Genomic DNA, 21,150 nt, shown 5'->3' on the forward strand with positions numbered 1-21,150 from the left:
TTCTTCTACTTTTTCTTCAGAAGTTAAAAGGGTGACAACAGCTACATAATTATTATATTAAGCATCAATGGTTGATATGTTGCATGAAATTGGAATTGGAACAAAGTGGATTTTTTCCACATAAGAAATAACAGATTAAGCAATGTGATCATCTGGTTTTTGATATTATTAATTTTAAATTAATGAAATGAAAGAATTAAGATGTATTGATCCTAGAGGGGGATTCCATAATCAGAAACTAATTACATTCACATTTATTCATTCAGCTGATGCTTTTTTCCAATCAAAACCAGTTAATGGGGGACAAGTAAAAAATAATATTTTAAGAACAAATTGCAAAACAACAGTAACAGTAACAGCACCCACCTGATGAAGACTCCTCGCTGTTAGGGCTGCCATCTAAAATAGGTGGGTAAGGGGTGCAACATACATGGTTAGGTACCACCATCAGTAGCCAGAGATAGGCGAACCTGGCTGATCAGTTAAAACAGTCAAAGCACAAGGAGCAGAAATCACATTTGAGCCTACAACACACAGTGACCTGTAGGTGCTAAGGCAGAAACAAATCAGAGGAGTTTTAAGAACAGTTTGCTGTGCCCTGTCTGCTGTATTTTATTGAATTTGTCCTCTTTGTTCACAATGTAACAGGATGTTACTGATGTCAATGACATCAGAACTCAGCAGAAAGAGATATTATAGTAAGGCTTCGGACATCATGTAACTGTGACCACAATGTCACACCAAATGGCACTTATAAGTGTCTTTAATGTTACACAAAACATTACACAGAGATATTCTTCAGGAGATCTGTATAAGAGATCATTCACAGCACACACTCAAACACCACAATATAATTTACAAGCCAGTAAGGGATTGTGTTTGAGGAAACAGAGAGGCTTATGCTGTGGAAAATTAAATGTTGTCTGAATCCTGGTAGAAATGGATCGGACACTTTATCTGCAACAGTGCTGCAGCTGTGTCTGTATTTTTTAATACAGAGCAGTCAACCAAGATTGCAAGCATGTGCAGGCACAAGGACAGAGGTGAGAGAGAAGAAAATAATAATCATGTATATGGATGGTCAGAGACACGACTTGCTGGCCACCACAAGCATTGCAAAATAAGAGAAACTCCCAAAATTAGTCAGACATGAAGACCCATCCTTAGAATCAGTCAGACACTTGGGTCAAATAAACATTATAAATGATCACAAGAAGTGGGACAAAATTAACTTTCAAAGGCAACTGAATAAAAACAAGACAAATCCTAAGACTCTAAATCAAGAGAGGAAAAGAGAAAAAAATAATATGTAAAAAAATAAAAGCAAACCTACGGCTACTGTGGCATGCAGAGATCGTTGTGAATTTTAAAGATGATGATGGATGAGCAGCTGAAGATGATGGTGAGGATGGTAATGATGACAGAGGCTGAGGTGCAGTGAATGAGGAAGGTTCCTCCATGCTGCTGGGCTCATTCCAGAATACTCTGGTCCTCGGGTTACCTTTCTTGCCCTCCTGGTCACACAAGAAGACATCCTCACTGCTGTCACTCTGCAGCCGCTCCCTCTGCAGCAGCTTGTCGACACGCTGGATGATGCACTCCAGGCTCTTGTCCACATTCAGCCACACCTTCTCCTGTGGGATCATAGGTAAGAGCAGTGGTCAGCAAAACAACACAAATATTTTTATCATTGCTCATCTTCCTTTTCATTTGAAAAACTAAAAAAAAAAAAAACCTGTTTTGCGTAGTAGAATATGAAATGGAGCGTTTGACAATCAAACCCTTCTGACCCTTGGCCCCTTGTCCCTAGATCCCTCACCCACTCTTCCTCGTGCCAGTTGACATGCAAAGAGGAGCGGCTATTACGGCCTGCCCACTTTGCCAACAATGTGTCCTGGTCATTCCGCAGGACCACCCGCTCACACTCAGCACCGGAGGGTGAAGCTTTGGAGGCAATGTACTCGGGACGAGCAGCGTTCAGTGCCTGGATGGCAGAGGCCAGCAACTTGCAGTCGCACACTGTCACCAGTTGCCGGGTCTGTAGCCATAAGGAACAAGATGGTGAAGGCAAAGACTGAACTGACATTAACCTTGGCTTTTAAGACATTACATCACAGCAGAGTATCACATTAAATGCAGCTGTTGTGTAATGGAAGTAACACTGACCAGCTTTAAACTCTACTGGAAATACAGTAGCAGTGAAAACTATGAGTGCAACTGGGCAACCTGGGCAATACTTCTATAAGAAGAACTGGGCAGAAGAGTGAAACCAAAGCAACCCATAAGTGTCTTACAGCCCCGGGAATTGCTGCAGAAGAGCTGGGAAGACATGTTAGCTCACTTCCTGGTCAAACTTGTTAGGTGAATGCTTTGACCAAAAAAAAAAACTAGTTTAAAGCAAATGTTTGCAAACTCAGACTGATGTTGTACAAATGCTGGAGGCCTAGCCTTATCTAACAGCAAAGATGAGAGTGCTAAACTAAACAATCCTCAGATTTCTGGATTGGTGTGGAGGACAAGAGTATCACCTTGTCAGCCAGGATAGCCAGTGTCCTTTCGAGTCCACTAGCAGAGCGATCCTTAGCAGCACGGGAAAGGCGCTCAGCATAGTAGCTGACCTGGGTCTTCAGGGTGTTGATGTGGGCAATGATCTCTTTGGCACGGACGATGTCCTGAGGGACGTAGATAATGGACTGGGAGCTGGTCTGGGCACTGCTGAATGGGCAAGGGGGGAGGACTTAATGTTAGAGAAAGGGCATGAAGCCACACACAGTCCCCATGCACTCCAAACATACACACATGCACCCTCCCCACAAACATGCACGTACAAACACACACACACGCTTGCACGCCAGCACACATACATAATCATGTTAACATCACAGTGCAGCGAGTCAAGTGAGGGGTTGCATTAAAAAACTGGAACAATCACAGATACCTGATTTCATAAGAACAAGTAAAAAAGTCTGTAAACAATGAGAAAAGTTATGTTTATCTTGATTATTATATAAAGTGAATCTGTGATTTGAAAATCTGTGAATGTATTTATTTATTGTGTGTTTTCATGACACTGTACCATTGTTCATTATTTGAAGTTAGTCTTAAGTTTGTCGTTGGACTTCGTGCTAGCATTTGGTGTTTGGGATTTCACTTTTGTTGTTCTTCTGCTGTGAATAATCACTTTCACATTGCTAACACAAACAAGGAAAAACTGTCTTCCTGTCCATAAAAATTTATGAGCAGGCAGCCGGAATATGTTTTTGTTCTCAATAATTAATGACGTCAGACTACAGCAGCTGACTTCCATGGACAAAGTTAAACTGCCTTTTTGTGAAGGACAGAGCAAGCCAGGTAATATGTGTTAAATGAGTATGTGGTATGGTAACATGAGACTGTGGGCTGATCTATTTCCTATGATGCTGTGCTTTAGTGTGCACTCCCATAACATACACACAACCAAAGACATACATGTGCATATGTATACCATAGGAACACAAAGCATCCCCAAAGGTGTAATGGATGGGTGTGGAAAACCCAGCTGCCTTGGATATGAGTGAGAAGAAACACACTCTTTCATGCACAGACACACACACTGAGTGGGAATGGCCAAAAATGTAGTGGAAAAGAAAAAATGGCAATAATACAAGAAAACTCACCAAGCCTCCTCATAAACGCTGATTAGAAAACAAAAAACAAATTAAAAAGCCATCAAACTAATAAACCATCAGAGAAATGCAGCTGCCCAGTTCAGTAGCAGCAGTGCAAATGCGGGTATGCAAATGCCAAAGGCACAGCAGTCAAACATGGTAAATGAACACAGAAGACGAGAGAGATAAAGCTGTATTCTTAGCCTCCACCCACAGGCAGCTTCACAGGCAATTGAGAATGAGAGGTAACCCACCATAGCAAATGAAATTGTATAGAATATATGAAGAATGTCATTCAACAGGCAAACAATCTTTATATTTTTGGCAGAGACACTAACATGAAAGTGAACTCAGTGCAAAGAAATAATAAAAACTAATGAAAAGAGCACATAATACCCTGGATTTAAAATATGCATAATTGATTAAAAAAAGTATTTTTTACAAATCATAGTTTAGCTGATGTATACAATACTCACAGAAGCCTGATAATTTTAATATCTCTAAACATAATCAAAGTATTCCAGAGAAATTACCAAAACTTAATACTGAAAAATTTTTTTAACACCCATCCCTTGCCTAATGGGGTGTTAAGTGAATTTTCATCATGAGGAGACTAAATTAACTTCATTTCTTGTGGGACAAAAAACACTTGTTCATGGACAAAACAATATGCAACCTAAAATTTATTTAAAAACTAAAGAAGTATTATCACACATTACAAAGACAACAGCAGCATATTTTATAATCTATATTTGTAAGAAAATTATTTTTAGCTTCTTTTAATTTTATACTTTCATTCATTCATTTATTATCAAAAGTCAGTTTTCCAACAGAGTCACAGTAGTTGAGAATTTTACTCTGCAAGTGCAGTGTCTGAGACACGGTACACAATAGGCTAGTCAGAAACATTTTGATAATTTGGCTCATGTATGTTTATGATATAAAAAAATAAAGATCCCAAGAACACTGTCTATGCTACTCAGAGCACAGTGTGGTATTATGAAAAAATGTCTCACATTAGATATCTTCATTCAGTTGTGAATTTAAGACTTTATTTATGTTAGTGTAGGGGTATTCATGTTATTACAGCTGTTTATATGATTGTTGCCATGGCAGAACAAAGAGTGAAGGGTGAAGGCACAATATCCTCATCACCCTTTATTTAAATCTCCCCCAGAATAAAAGGCCACAAGAATCTGAGAAGTAGACCAAAGAACATGTGTCTGCCTGTGAATAGTTCTCCTCAGACCTTTCCTTTGTCAAGTCCCTCATTGTTATCTGGAATTATTCATTTCTGTAAACAGGACACATAAAAATATTTCACACACACTTTGAGTGTTCTTAACCATTTCCCGAAAAAACCCAGTCACAATGTCACAATGACTAAATGAAGTAACTGAGTCATATGTGTATAATTTATTTCAAGAAGCACTCAAAGAGCCCATGTTCAAATCCTAATCCTACTGTAGTACACTTGAGAAAAGTAACTTACCCTAAATTGCACTGCGCTGTATTGTAAATTGTACTAAATTTATCAGCCTGATGTACAACAAATATATGTAACAAATATATAATGCATGAATATTCTATATAATTAAATACTAATTAAACTAGAAAACCAGTCAGATGAATTATTAATTGAGCATTAGGACAAGCCCACCATCTGCCTATAACATGGACTATTTATGAAAGATGCATTCATGCTTCAGCTTTATCCTCATTTTGATGACTTTTAGACAAAAACAATCCTTAATGGTTGAATTGAGTCCCATGATAAGGTATACACCTCCCTGGTTCTCTGAACCAGCCAAGCAAAAACAACTGCATGATAAAAAAGGCAAACAAGGAAACATGCATATTAAAAAGCAAATCTCAGAACAATGCAGGCTGACAAGCAGCCAGAACTAAAGAGCAACCAGATAGAGAGTGAAAATAACTGGCACTGAAGCTGAGAGGTACCACAGCTGTGGACTTACTGCTTCTTAGCTTCCTGGAACTTCTGGATGAGCTTCCTCAGACCATTGCTCTTGAATCCCTGGCAGTGAGCAGCAGGGGCGCCAATAGTCACAACATCGTATGTGTGATCTGTTTGAAAGGGACAACAGATGTAGTATAGAGTATCTGTGTTACATTGCTCTGCTGTGTAAATGTGTGAACGATTATAGGGAGTTTAGCACAGCATCCAGCACTATAAGATGACGATGACAGTGACAAAGATGTCATATATACTATTTAATAATCTTTGTAATTTTTTTTGGAGAAAACCGTCTACTACATAAATAAATGAAAAATAAATATGTAAATGTAGACTCCTTCTCATGCTGGCAGAGTTGTGTATGGAAAGACTTAATGAATGTGTAAGAAAGATAGAGGCAGGGACTCCCTGAGGAGTTGAATAGATAGTTATGACAGTGAGGATATCAAAGAGCTCACCAAAACCTGAGTCATCCTGAACTCTCATTCTCTGGACATGGAGGTTGGTGGGCATGAACTCCAGCTTTCTTTCAGCTTTCAGATTGCTGGCCTTGAAGGAGGGGCCTGCATAGGGAAAAAGACACAGAGAAACACACAGAAGGGTACGAATAAGGGAGTAAGAAGAGGGCAGCTGGAAAGTAACAGACAGTCTGAGGGACAGAGAAGATCAGTATTTACCCTTGTACTCATGTAGGTTGGTGAGAGTCTCCTGGTAAGTGAGGATGATGGTCTGGTATTGGGTAATGATCTGTCGCCGTAGGTTCTCCCAGCATGGAGAGAGTTCCCCCAGCTCCTCCAGCTCACAGACCCTGAGACAGAGACATGGATTGTCATTCGCTCTGCTGTCATGGATCGCCCCCATCCCATGGACCACCCTCACTGCCAAACTCACCGGGCAGCGTCTTCCTCCAGCAGGAGCTTTACAAACTGTCGAGGCACATTGAGCGACATAGTGCTCTCTGCCATCTGCTCCAGAACCCGCAGGTGGTTCCCGTCCGTGGTAGGGAAGCGGTACATGCGTGACGTGGTCCCACCGAATACTGCGAGGGAAAACACAAAATTATAGCCCCTTTGAACTATAACCCAAAAGCACTAATGCCTCAGAGCAAGGCTGCTTTTGGTCACTTGACAGGAAAACTCACCAATTAACCAGATATTTAGTCCACCTTCCCTGCTCAGAATGACGATGCTTGTTACATGACTGAGTTAGGACACGGGATAGCAGAATGTGTATTGTGCACTGATATTGTAGTGCCACAGCACAGTGAATCACATCTGACAGCTGTGAGGGGTCCCACCCACAGACAAGGAAGAACGTTATTAAATTCAGCTCAATTTCATCATTTGTTTGGACGCAGAGCCTGATTATGCCATCAGCCTACATACTGTGATAACCCTGAGCTGTTATTTCACAGGGGGCATGGTGGGTTTGGCCTTTGCCTGCTCTCTGGTGGGTCTGGGGTTTGAGTCCCGCTTGAGGTGCCTTGTGGCGGACTAGCGTCCCATCCTGGGTGTGTCCCCTCCCCCTCCAGCCCCATGCCCTCTGTTGCCGGGTTAGGCTCCGGCTCATTGCAACCCCACTTGGGACAAGTGGTTTCAGTCAATGCATGTGTGTCTGTGTTATTCTAGACTCGCAGTGGTTCTTAGGGGTCACTAATTCCCACAGCAACTTTCCACCAAAACATTATGGAAGTAATTCCATTTGTTATGTTACTGTGTAAGCAGCTTGTCTCAGCATGGAGACGGGGGAACATAGGAAATCAGGGTTCTCAGTTTTCACGAATCAAGACATAGCAGCAATGGAAAATCAGATGTTAAGTTACTCTGTCTACACAGTACAAGCCCTCTTCCTGACTGAATTACAGATCTCCAGACTTCATACATAACCCTTTGTCATAGACAGCACAAATTCTCACAAAGTCCTATCATTAGTCCCCAGGAAACAGTTACTTATCGACTTTTAAAGAAAAACAACCTCTCCATTACAAACAGTTCAATTTCTGACTCACTGATACAGCCACAGTGCGCAAAGGAATAGCCCCCCTCCGTGACAAGGCCTTACCAGCCTTTAACAGAATGTCCTTGCATAGAGAGGCGCATTTAGCCCTCGCTCCCACTGATTCAGTTAGGCTCTCGTCCACAGGAAGCACCATCTGCGGACAGGAAAAACACCTAATCAATACAACCAATGAGCCCCAGGTACAACTGAGCCTCACCATGGGGCACGCAGCAATGCCTCACCCGCCCATTGACAGTGTCCGGCAGCCGGGCCACAGGAGCCCGCTGGTCACGCTTCTCATCCATCTGCCATGCAATGATGGTGATGTTGCCCACACGCTCATTCTCTGCTGACCTGCAGTGGGCAGCTCAGAGTTAGTAGGATAGTCATGTGACGGGTGGGTAGGGAACACCAATACCCGTCACAGACTTTTGGGCAACACTGACTCTGTAATTACTTTCATCAATAATAGCAACATTAGTAGCCCAGCATGGGCACTGAACAGTAGGAAGAACAAAAAGTACTGTCTCTTTACCTGAGCATCAGGTGTAAGCGGTGATGCTTGTCCTGCAGGAGTTCCTTGACAGTAAACATAGACGAGCCAAGCATGTACATCTGGAAAGGAATGAGAGACGATTGGAAAAAAAAAAACACATGAGCCAGCTGATGCAAGGCTATGTAGCACACAGGGAAAGAACCCCACATTGACAATGGATGGTGCAGTGTCTTGTGTTTTCACAACTGTTGACACAGCACACAGTAGGAACTTCACACACTCACTGAGCAACATGCGTGTATGCTTCCTACTGCCAACAAAGCTAAAGCATTTACAAAGGAGCATGTTATAGTGCCTTTGAATGTCTCCTGTATGGGTTCTTGTGCCCTCAACCACTGATAAGGCTAGGAAGGACCTGACCTCCGGCTTTGAAGAGCAGCAGCAGCAACACTCACCGTTCCCTGAGTGCGATCCTTGACATCATAGACCGACAGTTTGACCTGGGTCTGCTGGCTGATGAGGGAGTCTTGGAAGAAAGCGATGCTGCTGAGGAAAATGGGGTTACTGGTGCCCTGTGGGGGAGGTGTGGCAGAGAAAGTTCAAAGGTCGTGGCACACCTTTTTTGAAATGATTATACAAAAGACTTTTTTGTGACGCCTTCTTGATATGTTTACAAAAGTCATACTGGCTGCCAGGATATGCATTTAATTCTCTTCACTGGGGTATTTCTACCAAAGAAACAACGACCCAAACATCATCAATAATCGCCTATTCAGTGCAGGGTTGTGGTGGTCCAGGATATACTCTGGATGTGATACTAGTCCACCACAGGGCAATCTGTCTCTTTCTCTCTCTCGCTCTCTCACACACACACACACACACACACACACACTAGGGACAATTTTACAGTCACCAATTCACATGAAACAAATCTTTCGATTGTGGAAGCAACCCCTTCTGAATTATAGTCTAGTCAAGAACTAATGATTCATGCAAAATTTATAGCACAGCATTGATGAGTTCAACCTAAGAGCTGTAAGAAAGAAAAAGGAAATAAAAAAAAGTCTCTTTCTAACAATAGAAATATTCGACAACAAGGAATCAATAACACTTTACAGTGCTGCTTATTCTTGTTACAAAGAAAGATACCAGCATTAATTCCAATATTAACCCACAAGGCGGAGACAAAGAGCGTAATATTAACTCTAATCATATCAATTTACAAATAAACGCAAGAATAAGCAAAAACATGAATCCAACAAACAATGAAACGCAGCCAAAACGAAACAATATTCACACAGATATCTACCAGTTCTTACACTTGTTGCTCGAGTCAAGTGCTACGACGTATTTCCAACAACGCAAGGACAGATTGCATGGTAACAAGTACACAATAATAATTCTCACAGGAAAATTTGTACATCCGAAACTGATAAACATGAGTTCAACAAAAGTGTAAAATCTACAATTTAGCTGCCTTCAATTTACCCTGTTCGCCCTTTCAGCTAGGTGCTACGTTTATTAAACTATTCCGCACAAAACTCTCCCTTCCGCGCCAATCGAAGCATTTTTCCCGCCTTGTCCTTAGACATGCGCAGTAGCTTAAATTGAGATGAGGCGACAGTCGCCAGAATAGAAGTCGGTGAACCGCTTGATATTTCCACAAGTGTAATGTTCAAGAAATAAATATATGAATGACAATTACAAAATAAGAGCGTAGTAAGAAGGAGGAATCCCATATGACCACAGGCTGGTGCAGGTGTATGGTCTCACCTCTATAATCTCAGTCTGAGCATGCTTGGTCCAGAAGGCTTGAGGAGGTGTGGTGCAGCTCACAGCAACAAAACTATTTGGTTTGCGGTCTAACGTGGGTGTTACAAGCTCGCTACAGGCTGTGGGGAGAGCGACTCACGCGAGTTAGCAAAAAAAGAAAATAAAAGGAAAGGACAACACATGCGACACAGCCAGAGGCAAACAAGTAGTGGCATAAAAGTTTTCAAACAGCACAATTCATACCAAGGAAAGAGTAAAACTGCTGGTGTTTACACGTTCTTATACCTCTGAGACGGAGTTCTGAGAAAAGATCAAGTTTGGTTAAACAGTGTAAGAATTCGTGCTAAATAGACCGTCCATCATTCACGACGAAAGGCCAGCAGCACGCGGCAAACAATGGAAACAGAAGTCATTTGACGTCACCTTAACTAAACACAAAGGCTCCTGAACCTAAACGCTGGACTTCAGATCTGATAGAGACGTCGAGGGGCAGGGAAAGCAAGGAAGAATGGGATACCTGGATTAAATCAAAGCCTGAACACGTTTAAAAATCGCCCCAATTCTGAGAAGCCTCCACTTGAATCTCTAAGGCGGCAACACAGGGTTGGTGAAAGGGAGGCTGTACTTTTGGTAGGATCACGTATGGTATGACTCAGGTAAGGTTAGTGCAACGGGCTCTCAAGACTGGAATTTAGGATCCAAGCTGTTAGGACTGTTTGGAGTGAAATGGTGCCCTTTATGGTGATACCGTGTAAACAGGTGAAACCAGTTTCCTCCATGTGTGACTTTGTGACAAACATAACACAGTAAATTTCCATGGTGTTCTCACCTAGACTAAACTCCAGCACTGGCTCATCTGGATCCTGGCTGTTTCCTGCCAGAGAAACAAAGACAGAGGCCATTTTTTAATGTCCCTTACAGCAGTACCAGGGATGGAGATCGTAGCTGAGAAACTGTAGTGAGAAACATCAAAAGAAAAAAAGACAAAAGAAGAAGCACTGTGATTGTCATGTTTGAGTAAAACGTGACAGACCAACCAAACCACATGGATTTACAAATGCACTTAACCCAGCAGTGAATTAATTATACTTTTCTGAGGACCAAATGTTGACCTATACAGTTGCTCCCCAACTTTAGAACTTACTTGTGATAAGAGAGTTGGTTTGTTTGTTGAAAAATTTAGAAGCTGAAAATGACATGGACTGGCCAAGGGGTTTATCATCAGTTCTATATGCAGCCGTTCGTGTAATGTGTGCCAACAAAAACAGTGGTACTGGACTAAATGTCTCTATCTGTATCTCCCTCTATTGGTGCAAGGCACTTTTGTTTAAGCTGAGTTGTATTGGATAAAAGCACCTGCTAAATTAATACGTGTAAAGTAAATGTCAGAAGCCCAGTCTTCGAATACTACATCAGAGATGGATTTCCTCATTACATTTATTCATTAACTGAGTGGAGAAATGGTTCAGAAGGAGGCAACAGCAGGGTTTAATGGATGTTACAACAGCAGCACGGCAAGCTGTCCTTCTACCGGATTCAGCAGAATGCAGACAGCGAGGGGAAGACATGGGTTGTGCATGCGCCTGGGCCATTTTGGTTAAGGCTAAATCAGAAGCAGGGTTATTTACAATGTGGTGTTAGTAAGAAAGCCCAATAATGAACCCTGCACAGAGTCAGATCAGGGTATAGGTGCTCACCTGCAGCTCCCACATCTCTTCTTTTGCACCACATGTAACACGAAGTTGACTTATACCCTTCTGAACCACTTGTCCCATACAGGGTCGCGGGGAACCGGAGCCTACCCAGCAACACAGGGCATAGGGCCAGAGGGGACACACCCAGGATAGGATGCCAGTCCATCACAAGGCACCCCAAGCAGGACTCGAACCCCAGACCCACTGGAGAGCAGGACCCGGTCCAACCCACTGCGCCACTGCACCACCGCGCCCCCTGACTTATACCCAATAAGCAAAATATAAAAGCATAATTATAAGAGATTTAGAAAACAGTGTAAGCTTTATGTTATCTTCAGGCAGAGACAACAACTACACATTAACTTGGAGCTGATGGTGGCCCTTCACTGATGAGCTCAGAACTGGTAGATACAGAAGGAAGAGGATTATCTACAGCTTGTTCTCATTCTCTCTGCTTCGTTTCCACCTTCGGCACTTTTTGGAAAAGCTTAAAACAGTGCATGCTGTTTGCTGTCACCATCTGTTGGCACATCGGGTGAAGTTTTAGCATGAGATTTGAGCTTGTGCGCTGGCTCTCTTTTTATGGGAAAAATAAATGCTAGATACTTCTCAGTAGAAAGTTTGTTTCACAAATGTTCATAAGATGGGGACCAGCTATATATGAGAATGGAGGAGGCTAATATGGCAAATAGAGGCGTACAATCCAAAGTCATGCTGGGGACAGATGCCAATCAGATAGCCATCAGAATTAATGTATTGTGATTGCAGGCTGAGTACCTGCCAGTGTGAGGCCAAGCATTTCCGAAGAGAGGTCGAAGGTGTTGGCGCGGTACACAGACCACGGACGGTGCCGAGGGCTACGCTCTCGGGCAGCCATCTTGACTGCAACAGGGTCGGCTCGTTGGGGTGGGGTGGTAATTTGCTGGCGAACAGGTATTGGTAGCGGGCAGGGGTGAGCCACACCCCCTGAAGCCCTTCTTCCGTCAGGTCGCAGTCTCTCTCAGGGTCTATGCGTTGGGCTAGGACACTTTGGTGTCAATGACAAACAAACAGTTATTAAAAATAGATCAAGAAAGATCTAGAAAAGCAAGAAGTTCGGCACCAACATATACATATCCCCACAGAACCTTCTGACTGCCTTACTTAAACAAAAACCTCCAAATAACACTTTTAAGAATTACACTGATGTATGAATTGTTGAAACTGACTGGTAAATCTCCAAGACAAAATTAAATTATAAATTTTGCAACAGACACTGTATTTCACTCGCCTTATATTAACAGAAAAAAAAAAACTATCACTGCCCAAAGGTTATATTCAAGAATGTACAAAGACCTCACTATGTTCTGTAACAGAACATTAGTTTTCCTAGCCAATACAAAAAATATTGGCTCATACAATGGAAGAAAAACATTAAATTTTTTCACTATTTTGAGTTATATTGCAGATGACCTGTTTAGCTTTGATTCCCTTCTCGTATTATCTAATTACAGAAATAAATATGTATGATGCGATTTAGGACAAGAGCTTTACTTCAGGGCACATTAAATGTGCTTAGGGATTTAATCCTGCAAATCCTACACTATTATGGTGGAACTTCTCTCTCATCCACCTTGTAGTTCACACCTTTTGAAATCCATACACAAGCTACAGTATAATTCAAAAGGTTGGATTTTCAAAGCAAAGTTACACATGAACTTTGCCATGAGGTGGGACAACCAGACAACCTCATGTTACATAAAGGGCTCCAGAACTCGACTTCCTTTCTAGCTGCTGTGACTCCCAGTTTGCTTCTCTCTGCATTATTTAGTCCTGTTTCATAATATGCAAAGAAAATTAAGCTGCGTAAAGTGAGAGAGATGCTTGGAGGGAACAGAGAGAAAATGTGGGCATGTTTTACCCAACACGTATGTATTATTCATGCCATGGAGGAAGGTCACTTCCAGCATGCCTGCATGGAACTTCTCTTCTTTTTCAGTTCTGTGTTGGGTTAATATGTATATACATATGATCTCAGACCTCCATAACTATACTGACCAATATCCCCGGCATGGGAAAATGCCCGTAAAACTATGAATGAAAACTTCACAGGCCAAGACATTACACTACTTTGAGATCCTTAACTTCAGTTATGTAAATGCTGTGGCTCTGCACCAATGAAAAAGAGTATCTCTGCATTAAATCTCCAGGTACAGAGCATGGAAATTGGGATATAGTGTAGAAAACAGCTAGGATGAAAAGCAGGTGAGTCATGGCAATGCTTTCCGATGTACTCCTTGTAAAAATGTTAACACCAATCATTCGCTACTCTGACCATGTAATCAATGTTGTACATTTACTTTATACTGTATTTTGCTTCGGAAGGCATTTTCCACTTCAGACTACTAAGATTAAAAGACAGTTCCTGTGGAACTTGTACTTCATACTCTGGATTTTTTTTCATCTTCAGTTCCTCTGTCATATAGGCCTGTATATCTGGACACATTTTTCAGCTTCCGTTGCCGTAGTAACAGCATTTTGAAGAACTACCTTGTCCGAAGCGTTGAACACAATACGCTAAATTTGAAAAAGGTAATTCATGCAAACTTTTTAACAGACACAAGGACAGGTTCACAAGGACACAGAGTCACCTACATGAACACTCGCTACCACATTAATACACACACTTAGAAGGTAATGGAAAAACCTCCTATAGTACCTGCTGTCAGTACTGGAGGGTGCTGGGACAGGTGCAGGTCCAGTTTGAGGCCACCACAAAGTTTAAGGTAGGTGTCTGAAGCTGGGGAGTGATGGTGTAGGGGGTTATAAAGCAGACAAGTTGACAAAAGCAAACACAGGAAACCAAACCCCACTGCTTCTGAGAAGGGGGTCATTTTTCAATGAGGTCCATGAGGAGGTACAATCGCACTCAGACAGTCCTGCTACATACACAGAGAGAGGAAACATACCTATATGGACCTATAAGAATAAATATTAAAGAGACAAAATGCTGAAAACCTGAGCAGGTTGAGTCAGTATGTTACAGAACAGGAGACTGCGACTCAAAAACTCCTACTCTCAGTCTCAGACATGGGAGTCCGATGCGACTACTTCTTCTAGTCTTCAAATGGGTGATGTGGGCTGCTGTGGCTGAGTACTGTCTGCCATGTTTCTTGGAGGTTTTAGCAGAGTCTGAGAGCCTTAAATCTTTTCTGATAATGCTGAGCATAGGGTTAGACATACTCCAGGTCACCAGTCCTTCTCATTTGATTTTATTAAGGAAGTACCAATTGACTGATTGAGTGTTTTCAATAAGCATGGGGAAGTACTGCAGGCAGGGTCAGGGAGATGCTCCATGAGGAAGAAGACTGAGCACAGAGGACAGGATCAGCTACACGATCCCCTTGACAAAGACTGATAGTAGAGTATAGGCTCAGAAACAAGATCCAATGATCTACAAGGAAGAATCCTGAGAAGAAAGAAAAGGGTCAAGAACATGGTCTCCAAGAAAGAAGACTGAGAATAGAGGACAAGGTAACAAACATGATCCGTAAACAGGAAGACTGAGAATAGAGGACAAGGTGAGGAACATATTTAATGAATGAATGAATGAATGAAAGTTTATTATTCCCAGAGTTTTACTTTCTTTTCAGCAGCACACAATGTACAAAATACAAACCGTATATACACACAACATAAGTGTAAATATTTACACACATAAAAAAACTAAATATAAATAAGTGAATAATTAGGAAAATATATTTAAAAGCAGGAGAGGGAGGAGTGAATTGAAGTGAGATGATCAGTGCAGTTGAGGTGGTGCAGGCTGTGGTGGGACACTGAGAAAACTCAGTGCCACTCAGCCATTGAGAGGTTATTCCCCTGGAACTCATTATAGAGCATGATGGCTGCTGGGAGAGATGATGTCCGATAGCGCTTCTTGAAGCACCACAACTGGACCAGCCTGTTGTTGAAAGTGCTCCTTGTTTTTACTATGGTGGTATGGAGAGTCCATGATGGACTGGAGTTTATTCAGTGTCTCTGTGTGACTTCTAGCAGGGAGCCCAGCATCACCACTAGGATGGAGCCAACCTTTGTGGTAATGGTACCGCTCCGGAATTCCTCTGCAAAAAGTCTGCACCGCCTACAACTGAGTGAGTGGTAGAACATCTGCAACAATGACCTGCATATTGCTTAAACCCCTGGTCAGGACTGCGCTGGACCCAATCCAGTTTGCATACGAGAAGAAGACTGAGAATATAGAAGAATAGAGGACAAAGCCAGGAACATGACTCATAAGGAAGAAGAAACAATAGAGTACAATGTCAGGAACATGATCCACAAAGAAGGAAACAGAGCAGAAAAAAAGATCCAGAAAGAAGACGGAGAAAACATATCAAGAGATGTCATCTTTTTAAATGAAAATAAGCAGAGCATGTCCTGTGAGCATATAAATACAGGCAGATGCTGGAGACAACTTTATAGCCTCACACATTTATTTCTGTAAATTATTTTTAGGTGGTTGCCTAGCTGTTCCTTTTATTCAAAGCAAACACAGTTTTTATTCTCGTAATTTTGGCCCACTAAGACCGCGTAAGTGACATCAACCCATGATAAAAAAACAAAACCAGCAGAGGCTGCAGAAGAGGACACCGTGCTGCACGACCTCTCGTGAATAAAGGGGAACTCTTTCTGCACTGGGCATGAATTTATATTGACCACGAAGAACTTCTCAGGTTCTCACACCAAGACCCTCACTCGCTGGCCTCCATCTTTTGAGCCACTGTAAGACATACCCGCTGGGCTCCCCCCTCCCCTTCATGTGGATCAGCTGCCATTTCCCTTTTACTCATTAATAATTCACTGATGGTAAAAAGGGAACAAGTAGTCAGCAAACGACCCTCACTTGTCTGAAGATGTGAGCCACGTGCACAGCGTTGTTCGCACAAGCCTGGCATTGACAGCTGTTTAGGAAGTGGGATTCAAAACATGCGAAACAACTGAACGCACACCCTAGGGTTACCATCTGCTAAGGAAACGAAAGCCCTCTGTGATGCAGGCATGGTCAGGATGGGTGAACACTGTCGGTTTGTGAAGTGAAAAATACAAGAGTCAGTTTTATTTGTATAGAGGTATGAATACATCTTCCTAAAGGAGTTATGGAAACAACAAATGAATGTGTGCTTTTGTAGGAGCGCAAAGGTACAAACGATACCGAAGACAAATAAAAATGTACAGAAAACTCTGGGGAAGACAGTGTGTGTAGGCTGGTTTTGGAAGCATGATTTTGTGCAAGTTGGAGTGGTGGATGCACACTTTTTCCAGTGTGTGTGTGAAAATGCATGTAAATCCACTAAAACATCTACGTACACAGCAATAGACTGACTATAACTGTTGAAACTGCTTCATGTACATTTAAATATGCAATACTGTCATCTCATTCATACCTGACTAAGTCTGCAAGTTCCATTGTTTCCGATCAGAAGAAATCAATGACACAAACAGATGTACAAATAATCTGGCCTCTAATCTCATCATGCGCCAGCACTTGAAAACTGTTTTTTTCTGCTTCATTACAGTTGCAGAGACCTTTACAATAAACTCAAGCATTCCCTTGTAAACAGGATTGTTAGTGCTGTTTGAGTTCACACATTATGTTCATTCAGCTGATACTTTTCGCCAAAGCAATTTACATTTATACAACTGGGTAGTTTTACTGGAGAAACAGAAGGCAGGTACTTTGCCGAAAGGTAATACAGCTAGAGGTTGGATTTGAACCCGTGACTTTGAGGGCCAAAGGGAGCAGTACTAATCACTATGCTGCCAGCTACACCCATATACTCCCACATACTGTCACAGAGCCCCACAAAGTGTATCATAAATACCACCTTCATGCCATTTTAGGTATGCTAATTAGTTAATTAGTTAACATGAAATAACCAAGTAAGTACTCAGTACATTTGATGTTGGTTCAGAGCAGCTATGTCTAGGTTTCAACATTAATGTCACTGATACAGGGCAAATTAAATTATGTGTTTATATGCTTTTAGTCTTCAAGCACAAATTCTTTTTCATTGTAACAACAACTGGCCAGATTTGTAACTGTGTTAATAGTACTCTGGAGAAACTATGCCACACCTTGTCATTCATTTACATTTATTTATTTAGCAGACACTTTTCTCCAAACTGACTTCCAATGAACTCTATGTAGTGTTATCAGCCCACACACCTTATTACACTGCTAGATACAGTACTTACACTGGGTCACTCATCCATACATCAGTGGAACACACTCTCTCTGTGTCACTCACACACTAACACACACATTCAAAGCAGTGGTTAAGAAATGGAGCCTCAGCCTACCGCACGGATAGGTAACTTACTGTATTTCTGACGCAGATACACATTGCACATCATTTAAAAAAAGAGTAAACTGAGTAAACAAAGCGTAAAACTATTTTTCTGAGTGGCTTAAGATAAAACCTATCCATAAAACAAATACAGAGTTCCGCATCCATCCCATACAATGAGGCCAGTGTTGTCCCTGACAGCCACAGCACAGCAGTCTCATAGAAAATGTGTCCTAGAGCTGTTGCCACTGATAAAAGCTCATCACTCCATACTGAAGCTGGAGTGGGTTCAATAGCTTCAAACCCCAGCACAATGGCAGTATTTATGCCGCACTCCGCAGGGCTCTGTGGCACCATGTGGGAGCACATGCATCAGCATGCTTCTGCACTCCTCATGTCAGCTGAACAGGCACTGAGCTGTTGGATTCGAGACCCATGCCCCCACTCAGGAAAGCCTGCAAGTGCCCCAGTGACTGAAGGGAGTATATATAAAATAAAAGTTTTGCACATCAACTCCTGAGCTGCTGGTAGTGTAGTGGTTAAAACTACTGCCTTTGGACCCCCCAGGTTGTAGGTTTGAGCCTCACCTTTGGCTATAGTACCCTTGAGCAAGGTACTTACCCTTAATTGCTCTGCTATAAGACTACCCAGCTATATAAATGGGTAAATAATTGTAAGTTGCTTTGGAGAAAAGCATCAGCTAAGTGAATTAATAGAACCAGGTTTCTAACTGGAGTGTCTGACTAAGTTCTGTTTTTTTTTTTTCTGTAACTCAGGTATGTAACAAAGTATATCTGTAAGTGTGACATGACACAGTGCGCTGTAATTTCACCCCGGTTTCTGTTTGTATGACATCACCAAAGACACACTACCCAAAATAGCTGTTTCAGGTTAAAAATGTAATAAATATAACAAGACCATTTTCCTGTACGGCACATTCTGGGTCCCAAAATACTGCGAGGGATGAAAAAGTTGAGCCCTTTTTGTGGTTACTTCTGTTTTCTAGCCGTCACACCACAAACAAGCTGATGAGTTCTTAGAATCCGGTAAACCTCCACTCATGCATTAGTTCAAACAACAAAATTTTGATCAGAAGTGGGGATGATTGTGTAGCCTAACATTCAGCCACAATTTATTATGACAAATAAATTATTTCATACTCTGAAAAGCAGAAGAGCCACGTAAAAGGAGTCTGATACAGAAACTTAGTCGCATACATATTATAAAAGTATAACCTGATCACAGTTACTGAAAGTAGGCCAGCAGATAGAGCTCTTTCATCTTACAATCAGATGGTTGTAGATTCGAATCCCGCTCCTGCTGTAGTACCCTTGATAAAGGTACTTACTCTAAACTGATGCAGTAAAAATGCCCTGCTGTATAAATGCATACGTCATTGTTAAATCGATTACATAACACTGTCCATCGCCCTGAACAAGGTGTCTTTTGAATAAAGGTTAATACTATTAATATCAATGTATGCAGAAGCACCACCCAGCATTCGCGCCCTCAGATAACGGTGCGCAAAGTGTACAGTAGGTAGGTTACATGATGTACCACAGTGAAACTGACCACCGGTACTGCCAGTGATCCTGCAAAAAAAACACCAGTGTGAGTGAGTTCGGATTTGTTTTTTTTTTTTCAATCTAACTTTAGATTTAAAACAGAGTTGACAAAACCGACTGATGAGTCAACGTCGAAGCCCTCGTATCTCGTTTGTCGACCCCCCCCCCCTTTCAGAAATAATTAATAAGCATTAAAAAGATGATCATACCCACGATCGCCCGCTAATAATAAACACACGTTCATTCTCGTGTAGCGCTGTATATAAACGCGCTACAGAATAATTATCAATGGTTTGTGTTTGTGAACACAACAAAGACGCGCCGTCGCGCCGCCCCGTTCATCTTCGGTCGGATCCGACGAAAACTGGCACTGCAGTAGGGCGATCGGTCCGGAAAGGGCGCTTAGGAACCGAAATCCACCACGAACCGCTAAATCATAAATGGAAGCGAATCCACTTAACTACCGCACCGGTGCGCTGCGCTGTTTTCCAATGACACGCACTGTAAACAAACAAAGCTAATGTGCAACGGCTCCCACTACGTGTTCCGCGCACGCATTTCTATCACCAGCGCCGCGGCAACACTTATAAGAGACATTTATGCGCTTACATTTCCGTGATGCACCTCAGCGGTCCATGTCGATTATCGGCGGCCGTGATTTTAATTCATTTACGGACCAACGCCGCCCGGGTTCTTGACTCTCTCCGCGCCCGCAGCTGCTCCGGTCTCGCCCTACCTCGCAGTGACACGAGCTGCTGACGTAGAGCGGTGTCACCGAAGCAGACCCCCCACCCACTCGGACCCCCCGACAGCCCCCGCCGCGCGCAGGCCGCGATCACACAGCCGCAACCCGACCCACGACACGCAGTTTGCTTTGGCTCACATAGACGGACTCTTTGACGCTAAACCCGCCAATTGAGGAGTTGTGTTTTATATTATACCCGCAGGTATGACTAGAGGGACTCGAATCCCCCCCCCCCCCCCGATGCTACGAGCAACCCTAATTTGCCCCACCAGTACTGTATTTGTGTACCACTTCTGTCGCTAATACTGTCACTAAGCGCACTTGGTTTGATACTCAAGGTGTGTTTTGGGATTTGGGAGGGTGCATATTTGTGCGTTTTATTGTCCTCCAGGATTTAGACATCTTTGTCATCCACAGCAGTAACGCTGTTCGCACAGCGAGTAGCGCTGTTGTCTCACAGCCCCTGGGTAGTGTGAGAGGACATGGGTTCAATCCCCGGTCAGTCTGTGTGGGGTTTGCACTGGGTGCTCCGGTTTCCTCCCACAGTCCAAAGACAAACTGTTCAGGTTCATAGTGTGTGAGTGACACAGAGTGTGTTCCACTGATGTATGGATGAGTGACCCATTGTAATTAGTGTATCTAGCAGTGTAAATGACCTTGGTGAATAAGGTGTGTGGGCTGATAACACTACATAGAGTTCATTGGAAGTCGATTCGGAGAAAAGTGTGTGCTAAATAAATAAATGTAAACGAAAAAAGTGAGATAAGACCGCCCGGAGACACGCTACAGGTGGCTCCCCGAGGATGGGCCATCTAAGCATCTTACCTCTTGATACCATGTGATACCGTAATCACACAGAACGAAGTTCGCAGCCCACACTCACTACACTCATAACTTTTGAACAACGGTTCGAGACAGTTCGCACCAG

At 42.5% G+C, this 21,150-nt stretch overlaps 1 protein-coding gene across 5 annotated transcripts in view; it reads right to left on the reverse strand.

Moving 5' to 3' along the window:
- Positions 1-20,202, reverse strand: part of inpp4aa (inositol polyphosphate-4-phosphatase type I Aa) — a 32,200-nt gene extending 11,998 nt beyond the window's left edge. For 2 of the 5 annotated variants that reach the window (XM_018750134.2, XM_018750129.2), the window contains exons 1-18: positions 20,087-20,202; positions 14,282-14,362; positions 12,361-12,610; positions 10,719-10,763; positions 9,890-10,008; positions 8,572-8,688; positions 8,156-8,235; positions 7,863-7,974; positions 7,684-7,774; positions 6,514-6,661; positions 6,300-6,430; positions 6,081-6,185; positions 5,624-5,732; positions 3,657-3,674; positions 2,529-2,715; positions 1,820-2,038; positions 1,502-1,634; positions 367-399 (exon numbers count right to left, since the gene is read on the reverse strand). In XM_018750134.2, coding sequence (XP_018605650.1) covers positions 367-399; positions 1,502-1,634; positions 1,820-2,038; positions 2,529-2,715; positions 3,657-3,674; positions 5,624-5,732; positions 6,081-6,185; positions 6,300-6,430; positions 6,514-6,661; positions 7,684-7,774; positions 7,863-7,974; positions 8,156-8,235; positions 8,572-8,688; positions 9,890-10,008; positions 10,719-10,763; positions 12,361-12,460 — 1,747 coding nt within the window. In that variant the 5' untranslated portion in view covers positions 12,461-12,610; positions 14,282-14,362; positions 20,087-20,202. The remainder of the gene's footprint in view (positions 1-366; positions 400-1,501; positions 1,635-1,819; positions 2,039-2,528; positions 2,716-3,656; positions 3,675-5,623; positions 5,733-6,080; positions 6,186-6,299; positions 6,431-6,513; positions 6,662-7,683; positions 7,775-7,862; positions 7,975-8,155; positions 8,236-8,571; positions 8,689-9,889; positions 10,009-10,718; positions 10,764-12,360; positions 12,611-14,281; positions 14,363-20,086) is intronic. The other 3 variants (XM_018750135.2, XM_018750132.2, XM_018750133.2) reach the window with 2 other exon arrangements.
- Between the last annotated feature and the right edge of the window lie 948 nt (positions 20,203-21,150).

The sequence above is a fragment of the Scleropages formosus genome, chromosome 1 (genome assembly GCF_900964775.1).
Source record: "Scleropages formosus chromosome 1, fSclFor1.1, whole genome shotgun sequence".
Lineage (NCBI taxonomy): Eukaryota > Metazoa > Chordata > Actinopteri > Osteoglossiformes > Osteoglossidae > Scleropages > Scleropages formosus.